Source organism: Erinaceus europaeus, chromosome 4 (assembly GCF_950295315.1).
Source record: "Erinaceus europaeus chromosome 4, mEriEur2.1, whole genome shotgun sequence".
In the NCBI taxonomy this organism is placed as follows: domain Eukaryota; kingdom Metazoa; phylum Chordata; class Mammalia; order Eulipotyphla; family Erinaceidae; genus Erinaceus; species Erinaceus europaeus.
This window is the reverse complement of record NC_080165.1, coordinates 61,316,535-61,333,598: the sequence shown is the minus strand read 5'-3', so window position 1 is coordinate 61,333,598 and position 17,064 is coordinate 61,316,535. Positions and strand designations below refer to the sequence as shown.

General features: G+C 39.9%; 1 protein-coding gene across 2 annotated transcripts in view; it reads right to left on the bottom strand.

The window, feature by feature from the left end:
* ZFAND3 (zinc finger AN1-type containing 3) overlaps nt 1-17,064 on the bottom strand; it is a 288,056-nt gene that overhangs the window by 210,512 nt on the left and 60,480 nt on the right. For both annotated transcript variants that reach the window (XM_060189743.1, XM_060189742.1), the window contains exon 2: nt 2,230-2,270. In XM_060189743.1, coding sequence (XP_060045726.1) covers nt 2,230-2,270 — 41 coding nt within the window. The remainder of the gene's footprint in view (nt 1-2,229; nt 2,271-17,064) is intronic.

Genomic DNA, 17,064 nt, shown 5'->3' with positions numbered 1-17,064 from the left:
CTTTAACATCTGATTCTGTTTATCTTTGACAAAGTAAATAAAATTAAACATATCCCAATTTTTAAGCACATCACATATATATCTTTCTCTCTCTTTTTGTGGTACCAGGGCCTCTCTCATGTGTATGCAATTCTACTATTCCACTGTTTTTTAATTCTTTTTTTTATCTAGCAGAGATATAGAAAAGGGGAAAGAGAAAGCATTATTCCACCATCTGTGAAGTTTCCATTTGGTGCTGGAGATTGAACCCCTGGGATTTGTTGGTGGTGAGACATACTCCTAATGGGTGAGCTATTTTCTGGCCCTGATAAAAGGTTCTTTAAATTAAAAAACAAAACAAAACAAACAAAAAAACTGGGGCCAGAGATAGAGCACCAGACAGGATTTGTGCCTTGCCGTGTGTGATCCAAGTTCAGGTCCCAGGACCAAATGGGAGTACCAAAACACGGGGGTAGCTCTAGTTCTTTGCCTAACTATCATGCTACTTCCTCCCTGGTAGTAGTTCTGCTTCTATACAGTCTCTCCTTTCTCTCCATTTCTCTGTTTCTCTGTGTGAATGGGAAACTATCAGCCCAGGAACAGTGAAATCACACAAGCCAGGGCACTGCAGAAGGGGGAAAAAGTATGGAAAGTTTCAACTTCATTAGGAGTTATAATGAAGGAATTGACCAATTAGCACCTAGGGCCTAGGCAAACATCAACAATGAATTTAAGATTCAGAGATTAAATGACCTACCCAAGGTGATTCCAATGTGGAATTTGATTTAGAAGAGCTAATTCAGCATGGCTCTCTTCCTGTGTCCAAAATGAAAATAACCTCTCTTTTGAATGCAAATTAAACCACACAGAGATAAGGCCAGGTGGTGGCACACCTGGTTGAGTGCATATGTTACAATGCACAAGGACCAGGGTTCAAAGCCCCCTGTCCCCATGTACAGAAGGAAAGCTTTGCGAGTGGTAAAGAAGTGTTGCAAATGTCTCTATCTCTCTCCATCTCTATCACATCCTTCCCTCTTGATCTTATTGGCTGTCTCTATCCAGTATATAAAGATAATAAAAAATAACCTACACAGAAATACCATCTCACATCTAAGAGAATGCTAATATATAGCCAAACTAAAAAGACGCAAGCAAACTGTTTCTAAGACTTATGAGAACTATACTGATTACTTAGGAGGTGGGAGAGTGGGGATACAGAACTTTAGTGATGGGTATAGTATGGGGCTATACACTGTAGTCTTATAGTATTATAATATTATTTATAGCAAATCAAAAAATGTAAAAATAAAAATAAAAACATGAACCAGTCTTTTCTAGGGAGGGAATAGAAAGGCATACATGAATGTCCACTGAGTTTGGCAAGAGAGCTCACCTGAGCATACTTTTTTTAAAATTTTTTTTTAATATTTATTTTATTTATTGATTCCCTTTTGTTGCCCTTGTTGTTTTATTGTTGTAGTTATTATTGTTGTTGTCGTTGTTGGATAGGATAGAGAGAAATGGAGAGAGGGAGGGGAAGACAGAGAGGAGGAGAGAAAGATAGACACCTGCAGTCCTGCTTCACCGCCTGTGAAGCGACTCCCCTGCAGGTGGGGAGCCGGGGTTCGAACAGGGATCCTTATGCCAGTCCTTGTGCTTTGCACCACCTGCGCTTAGCCCGCTGCACTACAGCCCAACTCCCCTGAGCATACTTTTTAACTGAATTAATAACAGATTCTTAGGAATATGAAAAACTGTCCCTATAGTATATATCATGGGGTGGGTGGGGCACGACTTTGGTGGGTGATTTACACAAACCATCTATGTGTATGAAATTACACCCTTGAAATCCTCTAATTGTGTAAAACAATTAAACAACTAATAAGTTAAAGTTGTAGCAGAAACAAAAGAAAACATCCTTTCTTTTGTATTCTCATTGATAAAAGCAGAATTCACCATTAACCATTGAAGGCAAGATCAGATATGAACATATACACTACTATAATTTCATTGTATACCTACAACTGTAACCCAAGAAAAATAATTATGGTGTAATTACACATTAACATTTCATTTCATTCACACAAATGTCCTAGACAAATATATGAAGCACATGGGTGAAAAGTAACTGCCTTCAAGCAGGAAGAAAACATAATTTCATGCATAAATTCCAAAAGCTGGTCAAATTCATATAGCATTAAAACAACCAAAAGAAGAAAAACACATTTTAAGAAGTTTAACTACACTTACCAGCAAAGCATTTGGAACAGAGGTTCATAGTCTTACTGGACCTAGAGAAGAACAAAGAAAAAAAAAGAAAGAGCTAAAAATTCAGTATCACTCTGATCAAAACATAAAAATTTTTGAAACTTTGTAGAAAATTTCCTGAATATTCATGCAACTAACCACCCTCTCCCATAGCAAAAATAAAATCACTTGTTTGATCATTTATTAATGAGTTAGCTAATGCTTTGTTCCTGTGATTAGCAGTTTCTATTGCTCAGAAACATTGCAACATGCCCAAAAGAGAAGTCAATTTATCCCACATGATTACTACATTTCCTTTGTTCACCATAGGACAAATACCACAAAGTCATTACTATACGCAGCAAAAGTCTTATCTCTATAGGGGTAAAGTTTTCTTTTCATGTACACACTCATCTTTTTCTGTAACATTACCTATCTTTTCTCTTGTCTCCTTTCCCCCTCATTCAAGTCTTATTGTAGATTCAGGACACATTATGACCTTGTTGTTTAAAATTCCTTCCTCAAATGATGCCAATCAAAATTATTTTTCATGTCCTTTCATCTGTTAATAATAGCTACAACTCACTGGATACTTATTTGTATGGGCGCTTAACATACATTATCTTATTAATCTTCCCAACATCTCTGAGATAGTTTTACCATATTGCTTTGCTTCTAAATTTCACTTTTTAAAAAATCACATTAGCATTTCTATGACCAGGAAACATCATACATACAATTGGCTGAATAATTTGATGAGGAAATGTTTCCATTAGCCCCCTCAAAGGTGTTATTAAACTGAGGGGCCTTAGAAGTCAATGACAGCACGTGGCACAAAGCGCAGGGACCTGCGTAAGGATCCCGGTTCGAGCCCCCGGCTCCCCACCTGCAGGGGAGTCGCTTCACGGGCGGTGAAGCAGGTCTGCAGGTGTCTATCTTTCTCTCCCCCACTCTCTGTCTTCCCCTCCTCTCTCCATTTCTCTCTGTCCTATCCAACAACAAAGCAACGTCAACAATGGCAATAATAACTGCAACAAGGCTGCAACAACTAGGGCAACAAAAAGGGGAAAAAATGGCCTCCAGGAGCGGTGGATTCATGGTGCAGGCACCGAGCCCAGCAATAACCCTGGAGGAAAAAAAAATAAATAAATAAGAAGTCAATGACAATGTTGTCCTCATGAGACAAATGAGCAGCTTGTCTGGGGGTCACATAGCTGGAGAATTTCACAGGAATTATCTATGGCCTGAGTTATTCCAAAGGCCATCCTTCTAGCATTTGCTCACAACACAAGACCACGTAGCACCTGGCACAACACCTGGATGTTGATAATACTTTGTCCTGATCTCAGTGCTTCCTGGATAGCTTCTCTCCCAAGTGAAGAAGCTCACTTCTAGAGTTTTCTTCAAAAACCTCCTCCTATTGAGTAAACTAATCTATTTACAACCTCATTCTTAACACCCCTTTTATCTTAGTCGGCCAAAGGCTGTTCCTACACATTGTATAAGAAAGTATGTCCTCTTAGTTTTATAGCTTGTTTTTGTACAATTAATAAAAGCCTGCTCAGAAAAGATTCCCAAAGGACTATGATAGCTTTCCATCTTACTGGGACCCCATACCTAAATGCTAGTAACAGAAACAAAAAGTGGTAGGAAACAACATTACTATATTTTCCTAATAGAGACTGGTATACTAACATAAGTTTTTCTTTAGAATTCTACTTAATATAAAGACACTGTAAGACAACATCATAAAAAAATCAATTTTTTTTGCAACTATGTGCCCCTTCTTTTCTCCAATAAAAGTGAGATGGCCTCTCTGGGGTTAAGAAAAGCAAAAGTCTAACTGGAAGCTTGCAGTTTAAAGAGTGGGAAACTCCCCTCCCTTCAAGGGCTCCAGGTTGAGCTGAACTTGTCAGTGGAGGCTGCACAAGGGAACCTTCCAATGATCTACAGATGAGAATTCTCCACCATTTTCTGTACATTAACTTTATGATCAATATATGTTGCTCTATTAAGGATTCTCACCTTCCCCCCTTGTGAATATGCATGATTTTCCCTGGAAAATTCTTGAATATGTATAGACTTTCACATTAAACTCTATGTTAAACTAGGCTCGCTCTTTCTGAAGTTTGCTTTACAAGTCTGTAGTGTCTAAATAAGTTTCCAACTTATATATCAGCTTTTTAATCAATAAAATCCTTTTCTTGGGAGTCGGGTGGTAGCACAGCGGGTTAAGCACACGTGGCGCAAAGCGCAAGGACTGGCGTAAGGATACCGGTTCAAGCCCTGGCTCCCCACCTGCAGGGGAGTGGCTTCACAGGAGGTGAAGCAGGTCTGCAGGTGTCTGTCTTTCTCTTCCCCTCTGTCTTCCCCTCCTCTCTCCATTTCTGTCTGTCCTATCCAACAACCAACAACATCAACAATAACAACCACAACAAGATTACAACAACAAGGGCAATAAAAGGGGGGGAAATGGCCTCCAGCAATAACCCTGGAGGCAAAAAAAAAAAATCCTTTTCTTTCCGGCTATTCCTCTGATTGCTGATAACAGCATTAAGGAAATCTAAGTATCTGCAAGTATGAATAAATCAACAGATGAAGAGATGTGATGGTGCCATCTAACATCTATCACACGCCTACTAGTAAACACAGTATCAAATGATGACAATTCCATTTTATCGATGAGAAAACAGACTCTACGAAGGAATGCAACTTAACAAGACTGTAAAATTAGTAATAAGTAGGCCAACCTGATTTTCCTAAGTCCAAAGTTTATACCCTTTTTTCACTCTGCCAAACTAAAGCTTCTACCCCTAATATAAAAGTTATGGTGAATACAGTTAGTATTCTGGTACATTTGGAGAATGGTTCCACAACTACAGATTTAATCTATGGTAATCAAGTCAGTTCCCTCAGAAAGTAAGGCCTTCTCCACTTGAAGAAAGAGGAACTGTGACTCTGAAGTGCCAGGGTAGCCCTAGAGGGAGGAGATGACCTGAAATTGATAAATTAGGTTAGACAAAAATAATATCTTTCAATGTTCTGCTCTAAGGAACTACTGGGCTGTTGAAAAAGTCACTGATTTATTTTTCTATATTTTCTATGCAAAAATGCATCATGATTTTTCCAACCACTCAATGTTTTGCAAAGACCAGTTAAAATGCTAAAACTAAATTTGAAAAATAAAAGGACTCTGGAGGTGGGGCTATGGAGTGCAACAGCTGTGTTTCTCTTCTTTCCTCTCCCAGGTCAACTAGGAATACCAAAGGAGATCATCTGGAACCGCAGCAAGGCAGGACTAGAACAGCTTCAGAAACCCACCAAAAATCACTGGTGAGTGCAAATACGTGTGGCTCCTGGACAGAGAGAAGCCTAGGGAGAGATTAAGTGTCTGGTAACAGTCCAGCAGTTTACCAGTTGAGGCACCACCTCCAGTCTGTTTCACCAACAAAAAGACTGCTAAAGGGAGGACAGAACTCCTCTAAGACTGTCACCAAACGCAACTCCACCATGTAACAGATGCTAACATGATGCCAACCAGACTTCCCTGGACAGATGACTACCACAAATGTGTTCTGGAGTCCCGCTTCCCCAGAACCCTGCCCCAGTAGGGAAAGAGAGAGACAGGCTGGGAGTATGGATCGACCTGTCAACGCCCATGTTCAGCCAGGAAGCAATTACAGAAGCCAGACTTTCCACCCTCTGCACCCCATAATGACCCTGGGTCCATATTCCCAGAGGGATAAAGAACAGGAAAGCTATCAGGGGAGGGGATGGGATACAGAGTTCTGGTGGTGGGAATTGTGTGGAGTTGTACCCCTTATCCTATGGTTTTTGTCAGTGTTTCCTTTTTATAAATAAAAATTTAAAAAAAAAAAAGACTTATACTCACCCATCCTCCATCCCTCAAACTCACCCTCCAATCCCTCCATCTCTGCTGGTCTCCACCCCTTCAAAATGGTAAGTTAGAAAAATAAAATACTTAAAGCCTACTACAAACCTTGTTTTAGGAGGAAATTCATAAAAAGCTCATAATGATCCAGGGGGGTGGAATACCTAATAGCCTCAGATCATCATCATTTCCAAACACCCCCCATACCCACACACACACCCCACCAAAAAAATGCTCCTTGAGACTGAGGGTAGGTGGTTGAGGGGCAATCTGAGAATCACTCCAGTCTCCAATAAACACTTCAACAGCAATGAATCAGCATTTTCCCTTTACACAAAAACTAGTGTGACAGTGCTGGTTTTCTGTGGCACCAGAAGTCCACATTCAGCTTCAGAACATCCACTCCTACCCTCCAAATACACACACACAGAAGCAAACTTGGACTTCTAGTTCCAACTCAAGAACTAGTAATGAAGGAATGAATACCTTTGTCACCAAACTCAAACAAACACACACACACAAACACACACACACACACACACCTTTTCCTGATGTGGTCACTCTCACATCCACGTGTGCCACATACAGCCAAAAGGCAGGGGCAGCTGGTTAATGACCTCTGCTGTTCCCCATTATCCAACAGGAGTAACAGACAGCCTGTGTAGAACTGAGAGCAGCTCAGCATCAAGCATAAGTTTCAACATCTATAAAAAAAAAACAAAACACAAAGCTGGCAAGAAAAATAAACATATAATAGTATTTCCTGTGTTCCCTTATCTTTTTTCAGATAGCTTATATAGTTCAAATACCCACTATATAATACTTCAAGATGACATCCATTCCACTTTCTGAGCAGGGACTTCTCAGCAACATTGTTATCAATAAGGTTGTAAAAGAAATAATAGCTACTAATATTATTACTCAAAACAATGTCTGAAATTTGAAACAAACTGGATTTTGACTACAGACATAAAGGCTACTGGTAATGCCAATATGTATCACAGAGGTCAGCAGTAGTGAACTAGAAAGAAATATCAGGTTTCACTCATATATAAGATATAAATAAAGCAAACAAACTTGACCCCCCCCAAAAAAAAACCCAAACTAACTTTCATATATGGTGAAAATTATTATGGTGGTTATCAGAAGTAAAAGGAAAGAGAGGTGAGAGGAATAGGTTTTTGGAGTTATAACATGAAAACCTGGTGGTGGGTACTGTGAGTTTTAAACATATATTGAATTTGTTGCAGTATTATAAAGCAATATTAAAACAACTTTTGAAAAATATGGCAAAGGCGTTTGACAACTTTGCTTTCTCATGTTCAATATGTAAAACTAGATTTCTTGGTTTTAAACCATTAAATTTATGGTGTTTGCTACTGCAGTCTTAGAAAACTGTGTCTTTATATTACCTAATTGTGCCTTTGATCTCAGCTTATTCCCTCAGCAGCATCTGATTTTACTTTTGTCTTGTCAAATTCTCTGACAGATCAGGCCTCCACAGTTTTCTTTAAACTACCTCCGCAGGCTCCTCCACTGTCACTGGTAATCTAGTGCAGTTCTGTAACTTTACTTATACCTTCATCTCCCTTCACCTTGCTCTAAACTCTTAATATCTGGCCTACTGAACATCTCAAAATATGACTGAGTCTCTTAATTCGAACTAGGACTCTCAATCTTGCCTCCCCCCCAAGAAAAAAAAATTGGCTCAGTAAACTCTGTCCTTTATAAATAGCAACACTTGTTGGGGGCCAGGTGGTGGTACACTCATGGAGTGCACACATTACTATGTGCAAGATTCAGGGTCCATGTGCCCGGTGCCCACCTGCAGGGAGAAAGCTTAATGAACACTGAAGCAGTGCTGCAGGTGACTCTCTCCTCTATATCCCCTCCCCTCGCAATTTCTCTCTGTCCTATAAAAAAAAAAATGGCCACTAGCATCGGTAGATTTGTTGTGCAGGCACTGAGCCCCAGCAATAACTGTGGTGGGGAGGGGAGGGGGAGGGGAAAGGAGGGGGAGGGGAGGGGGAAGAGAGGGGGAGGGGAGGGGAGGGGGGGAGGGGAGGGGAGGGGAGGGGAGGGGGGGAGGGGAGGGGAGGGGAGGGGAGGGGGGGAGGGGAGGGGAAGGGAAGGGAAGGGAAGGGAAGGGAAGGGAAGGGAAGGGAAGGGAAGGGAAGGGAAGGGAAGGGAAGGGAAGGGAAGGGAAGGGAAGGGAAGGGAAGGGAAGGGAAGGGAAGGGAAGGGAAGGGAAGGGAAGGGAAGGGAAGGGAAGGGAAGGGAAGGGAAGGGAAGGGAAGGGAAGGGAAGGGAAGGGAAGGGAAGGGAAGGGAAGGGAAGGGAAGGGAAGGGAAGGGAAGGGAAGGGAAGGGAAGGGAAGGGAAGGGAAGGGAAGGGAAGGGAAGGGAAGGGAAGGGAAGGGAGGTTTTGCCAAGTTTTATTTAAGCACCACTAAGGAAGAAAGGGTATTAGCAATTCCTATTCCTATGAATCTGTCATCTCTTAGGAACTCTGCCACATTGTATTACCAACAAGTGGTAGAAAATGACAACCTGTACACCTAGCTATGACTTGTAAATCAAGAGATAACAGGGCAGAGACTTTCAGAAGAAAACTAATCTGTAAATAACTTACAGTATTTTCAATTCAATCTCCACTGGGGAATGAGCTGAGAATTTCCTACAATAAGCAGCCTCTTCTACCCAACTTTTTCTTTTCTTAATTTTTTTATATTTATTTATTTTCCCTTTTGTTGCCCTTGTTTTTATTGTTGTTGTAGTTATTATTGTTGTTGTAGTTATTATTGTTGTTGCTACTGATGTCGTCGTTGTTAGATAGGACAGAAAGAAATGGCGAGAGATGGGGACGACAGAGATGGGGAGAGAAAGACACCTGCAGGCCTGCTTCACCACTTGTGAAGTGACTTCCCCGCAGGTGGGGAGCTGGGGGCTCGAACTGGGGGCTTGAACCGGGATCCTTAAGCTGTTCCTGGCACTTCGCACCACATGCGCTTAACCCGCTGTGTTACCGCCCGACTCCCCCAACTTTTTCATTTGTTTATTGTTAGAGGAGAGACAGAGAGGGAGAGGAGAAGTACCATAGCACCACTCCACCACCCATAGAGTTCTTCCAGTGTTACCAACAGCGTTCCTATATGGTGCCAGGACTCCCTGGTCACATGCATGGTAAAGTATGCATCCTAACAAATGGCCTAGTTCTTTGCCTCTCTTCAAGGAATACACAAAAAAAGGAGAAATGGGGAAAGGCAAGAAAGTTAAGGGGGGGGGGGGGACTACAATGACTCTTCCCATTAAAAATCATTCTGTGGATAACTCCCCTAGATGTAAAATTAAATGATAAGCAACTAATAACGGTCACCTCCTACAATAACAGCCAGAAAGTGTAACTTCCTACAACAGCTAGGAAGCAGTAAACAGCTTTACTAAATCAACACCTTTTTTTTTCTCACCCAAAGCAAACAAGAAAAAGGCCAGTTCAAATACATTATATTCTTGCTGAAAATGACAAAGGAGGCTTTCAACAGTACATCCACTCTGTCTGAAGTGTTACCCATCACTCTGAATCATTCAGACAATGTCTGCAAAATTTTCAAGGAAATATTACAGAGGAAAAGATAAAGTTGATAATGAGGGGAATTTGTTTCCAGAAAGTGGCAATAGGTTGTGCTACTTTAAAAGCTAATTTCAATGGTACAGTTTAGATTCCACGTGGGCCACAGTAATGAGTAGTGTCTTACTATCATATATGCAAATTCAAGCACAGCAAAGATATGGCACATATCTCCAGTTTTACATGTTTTCAGAGACTATTAAAAAGATAAACCAATGTAAAAACATGTGATATTATCATCTTGGTCATATATGTACTTCTAAAAGCTTAACTGAAATGAGATGAGGTAAAGATATTGATAAACTAGTTAAAGAACAAAAATTAAAATAAGGAAAAGTCATTTTAGAAAAGGGAAAATTGGGAAGTGGGCGGTAGCACAGCAGGTTAAGTGCAGGTGGCACAAAGCACAAGAACCAGTGTAAGGATCCTGGTTCGAGCCACCGGCTCCCCACCTGCAGGGGAGGTCGCTTCACAAGAGGTGAAGCAGGTCTGCAGGTGACTGTCTTTCTCTCCCCTTCTCTGTCTTCCCTTCCTCTCTCCATTTATCTCTGTTCTACCCAACAACTACAACAATAAAACAAGGGCAACAAAAGGAGAAAAAATAATAAACAAAAATATTTTTAAAAAGAAATGGGAAAATTGGAGAAGCAATTACAGCACCCAGACCTTCTACCATATGCTCCCCATAAAGAATTTTGGTCCATACTCCCAAAGAGATAAAAAACAGAGAAACTTTTTTTTTGGGGGGAGCAACTCTAGTGGTGGGAACTGCATGGAATTGTACCCCTCTTATCCCACAATCTTGTCGATCATCATTAAGTCACTAGTTAGAAAAAGGAAAGGAAAAATTAAACTGAATAAATATGCCAAATAATTTTCCCACATAAAAGAAAATTAAGAGCACTCTCATCTCTAATGTACTGCTGCTGTCTTGGAATATCTGCCCAAACATTACGGAAGGTATTCCCTATAACTGTTCTTCAAAAAACAGGAAATGTTTTACATGAAATTCTTACTTTTTGTAGGCAGGCAACAGGATAAACAGCAAAAAAAAAAAAAAAAAAAAAAAACCTCCTTAAAAACTTAGAAGTGAAAAATCCAGGTGTGAAAGGATGAAACTTGAAATTTCAAAAGAGGATGACTGTCAATGGAGTCAAACTCTCAAGTCCAGTCAGAATCTGTAACGGACATCATCAAAGTCATCATCAAAGGTGTCATCACTTAGCAAAAATACTAAGTCCTTTGGAAGGACATCACAGACAACCCAGGTGCTTTGTCAAGATTACACTAAGCAAGTTTTTAAAGGGAATAAAAATAGAGTTAGAGACACAGCTTTAAAACTTATTTCTGGAGTGTGATTACCAGGAAGTGGCTCAACAGATAGAACACATACTTTGCATTCAGGAGATACAAGGTTCAATCCCTGGCACCACATCCAATGAAGTAGTATTCTGTCCTGTCTGTCTGTCTAAATGTCTGTTCCTCTCTCACTCTCTCTCTCAAAAATCAAAAAGCCTAACTAAAAATTGAAATACTCATTTAGAGATCAATAAGGCAATAAAGTCCTTAGAATGTTAGAAAGATCACAAACATCAGAATTATGGCAACTCTCTTAATGTTCTTTTTTTTTTATTTTATTTATTTAGTGATAAAGGCAGTCAGAAATCAAGGGAGTAGGGGTGACAGAGAGGGAGAGAGGCAAAGAGACACCAGCAGCACTGTTTCACCACTTACAAAGCTTTCCCCTTACAGGTGGGGTCTGGGGCTTAAACTTGGGTCCTTGCGTCCTTGCATAGTAAGGTATGCATTCTAACAACCAAGAAACTTACTGTGGTCCGGGAGGTGGCACAGTGATAAAGCTTTGGACTCTCAAGCATGACATGAGGTCCTGAGTTCAATCCCCGGCAGCACATGTGCCAGAGTGATATCTGGTTCTTTCTCTCTCCTCATTAATAAATAAATAAAATCTTAAAATAAAAAAAAACTTAATGACCTCCTTGTCACCAGTATTTTGGGGGGGTCTTGCCCATGAGCAATCCATATCCTAGACATTTTTTTCCTTTTAATTTCATAAGGAAACAGAGCCACAGAGAGAAAAAGAAACACTACAGCAGCATGCATCTCAAGAGTGTTCTCTAATGCCATGTATGGTACTCCCACCTATGTGATACTAGGGGCTTAAACCAGAGTTCTTGCAGGCTGGGTGGTAGCACAGTGGGTTAAGAGCACATGATGCCGAAGCTCAAGGATCCAGATTCCAGCCACTGGCTCCTGATCTGCAGGGGGTTCACTTCACAAACAGTGAAGCCGGTCTGCAAGTGTCTTTCTTTTCCCCCCTGTTGTCCCCTCTTCTATTTCTCTCTGTTCTATTCAACAACAGCAGCAAAGGCAACAATAACAACAACAAGGGCAACAAAATGGGAAAAATGGCCTCCAGGAGCAGTGGATTCGTAGTGCAGGCCCCAGCAGTAATCCTGGAGGCAAAAAAGAAAAACCAACGTTCTTATACATGGTAAAGTGTACGCTCTACCAAGAGAATTATCTCTGGCCCTTAAGTATTTTTTAATTATTATATATAAATCTAAATTATCTTAAAATTAAGAAGTAGTTTGTAATAAATATGTGAAATTTTTTAATCAGGCATTTAGTTTTGTCACCTATACACCTAAAAGAAATTCTATACTGGGAGCTGGGTGGTGTTCAACCTAGTTGAACACACGTTACAATGCACAGGGACCCAGGTTCAAGCCCTCAGTCCCCATTTGCAAGGGGAAAACTTCACAAGTGGTGAAGCAAGGCTACATGTGTCTGTCTGTCTGTGTCTCTATCCTTCTCTATCACTCCTTTCCCTCTTGATTTTTGGCTATCTCTATCCAATAAATAAATAAAGATTAAAAATTAATTAAAGGGGTGAAAAAAATCAGCATTTAAAAAAGAAAAATTCTATATTCAAGACCAAGCCTTTTTTTCTTTGGCCTCTGGGTCTCGGTACCTGTACTACAAATCCACTGCTCCTGGAGGCTTTTCCCCCCCCCTTTTGTGACCCTTGTTGTTTCATCATTGTTGTGGCTATTATTATTGTTGTTGTTGTTATTGATGTTGTTGTTGTTTAGGACAAAGAGAAATGGAGATGGGGGAGACAGAGGGGGGAGATTTTGAAAGATAGACACACCTGCAGATCTGCTTCACCGCTTGTGAAGCGACCCCCCCTGCAGGTGGGGAGACGGGGGGCTTGAACCAGGATCCTTACGCTGTCCTTGCGCTAATGCCCAACCCATTTTTTTTTCTTATTGTGAAAATGGAAAACCACTTATGTCTGGATTTATTTACAAACATATATAGTATTTTAGGAAATTTGAACTTTACAGCAGAACTTTACAACTTTTTTTGAACTTTACAACTGAATTCATTCTGTAACAGACAAAATAGTGAAGAAAAATAAAGACTAGATACATTGAATGTGAGTTGGTTATTAAGATACTCAAGCAATTTACATCTAGTTTATAAAAAATTTTTTTTTAATTTTATATCAGTGGAAGACACTTTTGTAGAGTGAAAGAATGTTCTGTGTCTTGATCTGGGTGATGATTATGTAACTGCAGGCACTTGTCCAAATTCATTACATTAAACACAAGACTGTGGGAGTAGCAGCAGACTCATTTTGCTCTCTCTAGTCAACTAGGAAAAGCAACAAAAATCACCTGAAAACTCAACAAAATACTATCAGTTTCTTCAGAAACTCATGTGTGTCCATGTGGCTCATGGACAGAAAAGGGACAAAGGAAAGATTCCCAGGATTAAAAGGCCAAACTCGTGGATGACTGGCATCAAACCAGGAGCTTGGCAGCTAAAAGCATACTACTACTTCCAGGTCTGAGTTAAAGAAACAACTGTTAAAGAAGGAAGGAAGGAAGGAAGGAAGGAAGGAAGGAAGGAAGGAAGGAAGGAAGGAAGGAAGGAAGGAAGGAAGGAAGGAAGGAAGGAGAGAAGGGAGGAGGGAAAGAAGGGAGGAAGGAAAGAAGGGAGGGAAGGAGGGAGGGATGGAGAAGGAGGAGAGAGGAAGGAAGGGGGGGGACAGAAACAGGGGAGAGGGAGTAATTCCCAGGACTAAAAAGTGGTGCTCAGGGACAGCTGGAACTGAACTGGGAGATTGGTGGCTGAAGTGCACCACTTCCTGGTCAAACTGTTAAAATGAAAAAAAAAAAATCACCAAAAACCTCACCAATTTACAACTGTGCCTGAGTTTCCAATGCTATTGCCCCACAGAGGCTGAGAGACCCTATCCTGATATCAAGGTCAGGTTTCACTCATATATAAGATATAAATAAAACAAACAAACTGAATTAGCTCAGTGACTCAGGATAAAAATCTCCCCTCCCCCATCAAGATATATAAACAGGGAAATCAAACACCTTAGCCACAGTGCCTCCTGCTGGCACAACAACAAAAGCCACACTAAATGTGGAAAATGAGAATTACAGACAACAGTGATAGAAACCTAAAATAACCAGACAGGCACAGATGAAGATAGAGTTTAGAAAAATTATGAAATCAACTCAAGAACTCAGTGATCATTTTACCAAAGAATTACAAAATACAGGGGGAAAAAAAAAAAAAAAAGGCTCCAAACAGAACTGCAGGGCATAAAGGACACTTTGAATGCAATCAATTCAGGTTGAGATAAGAGGCCTCAGAAGTAGACTTAATCAGGTGAAGGAGAAAATATTTACCACCATGCTCTGTGAATTTAAAATTCTTAAGAGAGAGGAAAGGTTTAAGAAAGATGAAGCACTTTTCCAAAATAGACTCCATCAGAAAGATGAACATCAGTTATTGGGATCCCTGAAAAAGAAGAGAGGCAAAGAGGAGTAGAGAACATATTAAAAGAGATTTTAGCAGAAAAGTTTCCACACCTTAGCTCTGTTCAAAATATAGAAATCCAAGAAGATGAAATCCAAAATGACACACACAAAGACACATTATTCTAAAACTATTCAAAAATAGGGACAAGGAAAAAATAAACACAAGATTATACTTCACACTACATAAAAATTATAACCAAGAAAGTATTACTGTAGCAATCTTTTTCAAAGCTTGGCCTTGTACAAGTAAAGTATTTTACCACTGCGAGTATCTTTTTTATTCAGATAGAGGAAGAGAGAGACATACGACAGGACAGGAGCAGAGTTCCCTCTGGTACCACAGCACCTTCCACATGCTGCTAGGACTTGAACCTAGGATATGTGTGCAAAGCAAGGCATGCACCCTGCCTGATAAGCTATCTCTCAGGTAAATACATACATAAATATATACATATATATATATATATATATATATATATATATATATATATATCTTTTTAATCCCACATACCACTAAGTACAATTACAGACTGACAACTAATGGCACTCTGTATTGCTATGAAAACAGTACAGAGAAGACTTCCCAACCATTTTGGTATGGAAACAAAAACAAAAGAAACTAAAAATGAATAGCTCAAGAAGTAACAAAAAGATACTCCCGCCTTTATTTTCCTCCTGGCTAGTCATTCTGCTACTATAAACAGGTAAGAGTGAAGGAGATACTACATTTATGTTTTCTCCTGAATACTAGTCAAAATAATTTAATGGCTATGAAACTTCTGTAATGGATTAATAATATTAAAGAACTACTTAATAGGTAAAATAATGTATTTTCCATCATCTTTGTGATCATTACATAAAAAACATTAATAGAATACATATGTATATCTGTCCTACCCAACTGGCAAGTATTTCTGTGTCAAAGTGATGGCATATATAGTGTCATTAAGACAATAAAGGCTTTAATTCAGGGGCATCCACTTATCCATATTTATGGAAAATTAATCAAGCACAAGACTTCACCACTTCAGAATGACTTTTTTTGATAGAGGTAGGAAAGAAGGAAGCACCAGAGCTTCCCCCACTATACTGGGCACCAGATTCAAATCTGAGTTGCTTATGTGGCAAAGAATACACCCTCCTACCATGCCAGCTATCCTGCTGGCCGGTGCCGTTGTTGCATAGTCAGACTTACTTGCATGATAGTTATGATGCCAGGTCTTTTAACTTCACACTTACTCTATTTTTTAGAAAAACCTAGGGCAGAGAGGTAGAGCACCCATTAGAGCACACACACTGCTATGTGTAAGGACCAGGGTGCAAGCTACCAATCCCCAGTAGCAAAAGAGAAGCTTCATGAGTGGTGGAACAGTGCTACAAGTTCATGTGTCTCTCTCCCTCCCTCCCAATTTCCATCTCTATCAAAAAAGGGGGGAAGAAGCTGGTGACTGGAAATAGCGGGAGTCATAGTACAGGCACCGCACCAAGTACCAACAACACCTTGGTAGGAAAAAAAGGAAAAAAGAAAAATGTTAAAAACCTGAAACACAGGTCCTTTAACAGGATGGCAGAGCACCTAATGGGGGTTGTACTGTTGTGTGGAAAACTGGTAAATGTTATGCATGTACAAACTACTGTATTTACTGTTGACTGTAAAACATTAGTCCTCCAATAAAGAAATAAAATAAACTGAAACATCATTTTAAAAAAAAACCTGAAACATTGCATATTATTGATAATCAGCATACCAAATTATATTTATAATGCCTTTAACAAATCTCTTGTGGATAAGTTCTAGCCTTGTGTGTGTGTATGTGTGTGTGTGTGTGTGTGTGTGAGAGAGAGAGAGAGAGAGAGAGAGAGAGAGAGAAATGTTTGTGTGTAAATATAAATGTTCACACAGAGGCATATCTAGCAGACTTTACACATCATTCAGTAAACTTCTTGACAATCTGGCCTCAGATTTCAAATAAATTCAATAAATACTCACTGAAACCCACATTGTACACCAGGCAGTGTGCAAGTGAACACAGCCAAGACAAAGATATACTCTCACAATATTTAATGTTAGCAGGGATATCCATCATTAAGCAGGCTACCATTGAAGTACCCACCCCTTTTCATCATTTTCCTTATTTTACTTTAAGATGTGAACATTCTGCTTCATCCATCCCTGGGGCAATATAGGATCCTCACTTTGTCATATCAATCCCTTTAAATTCCAATTTCCATTTTGCATGGGGAAAATGTACATCCAAGCAGCCTCCATTACTATTTCAAAGCAATTGGAAAAATCCCAGAATTCACATTTTCATTGGGCTGAGACTTACCAATATGCCTAATAATGATACTTTATGACCTAGGAGTTCCAATGAATTGGTAGTAAGAAAACACTGATCTGCTTCAGTGGCACTGTAATTGGAATGGTGATTAAGTGCATCATGTTAAATTTACCCT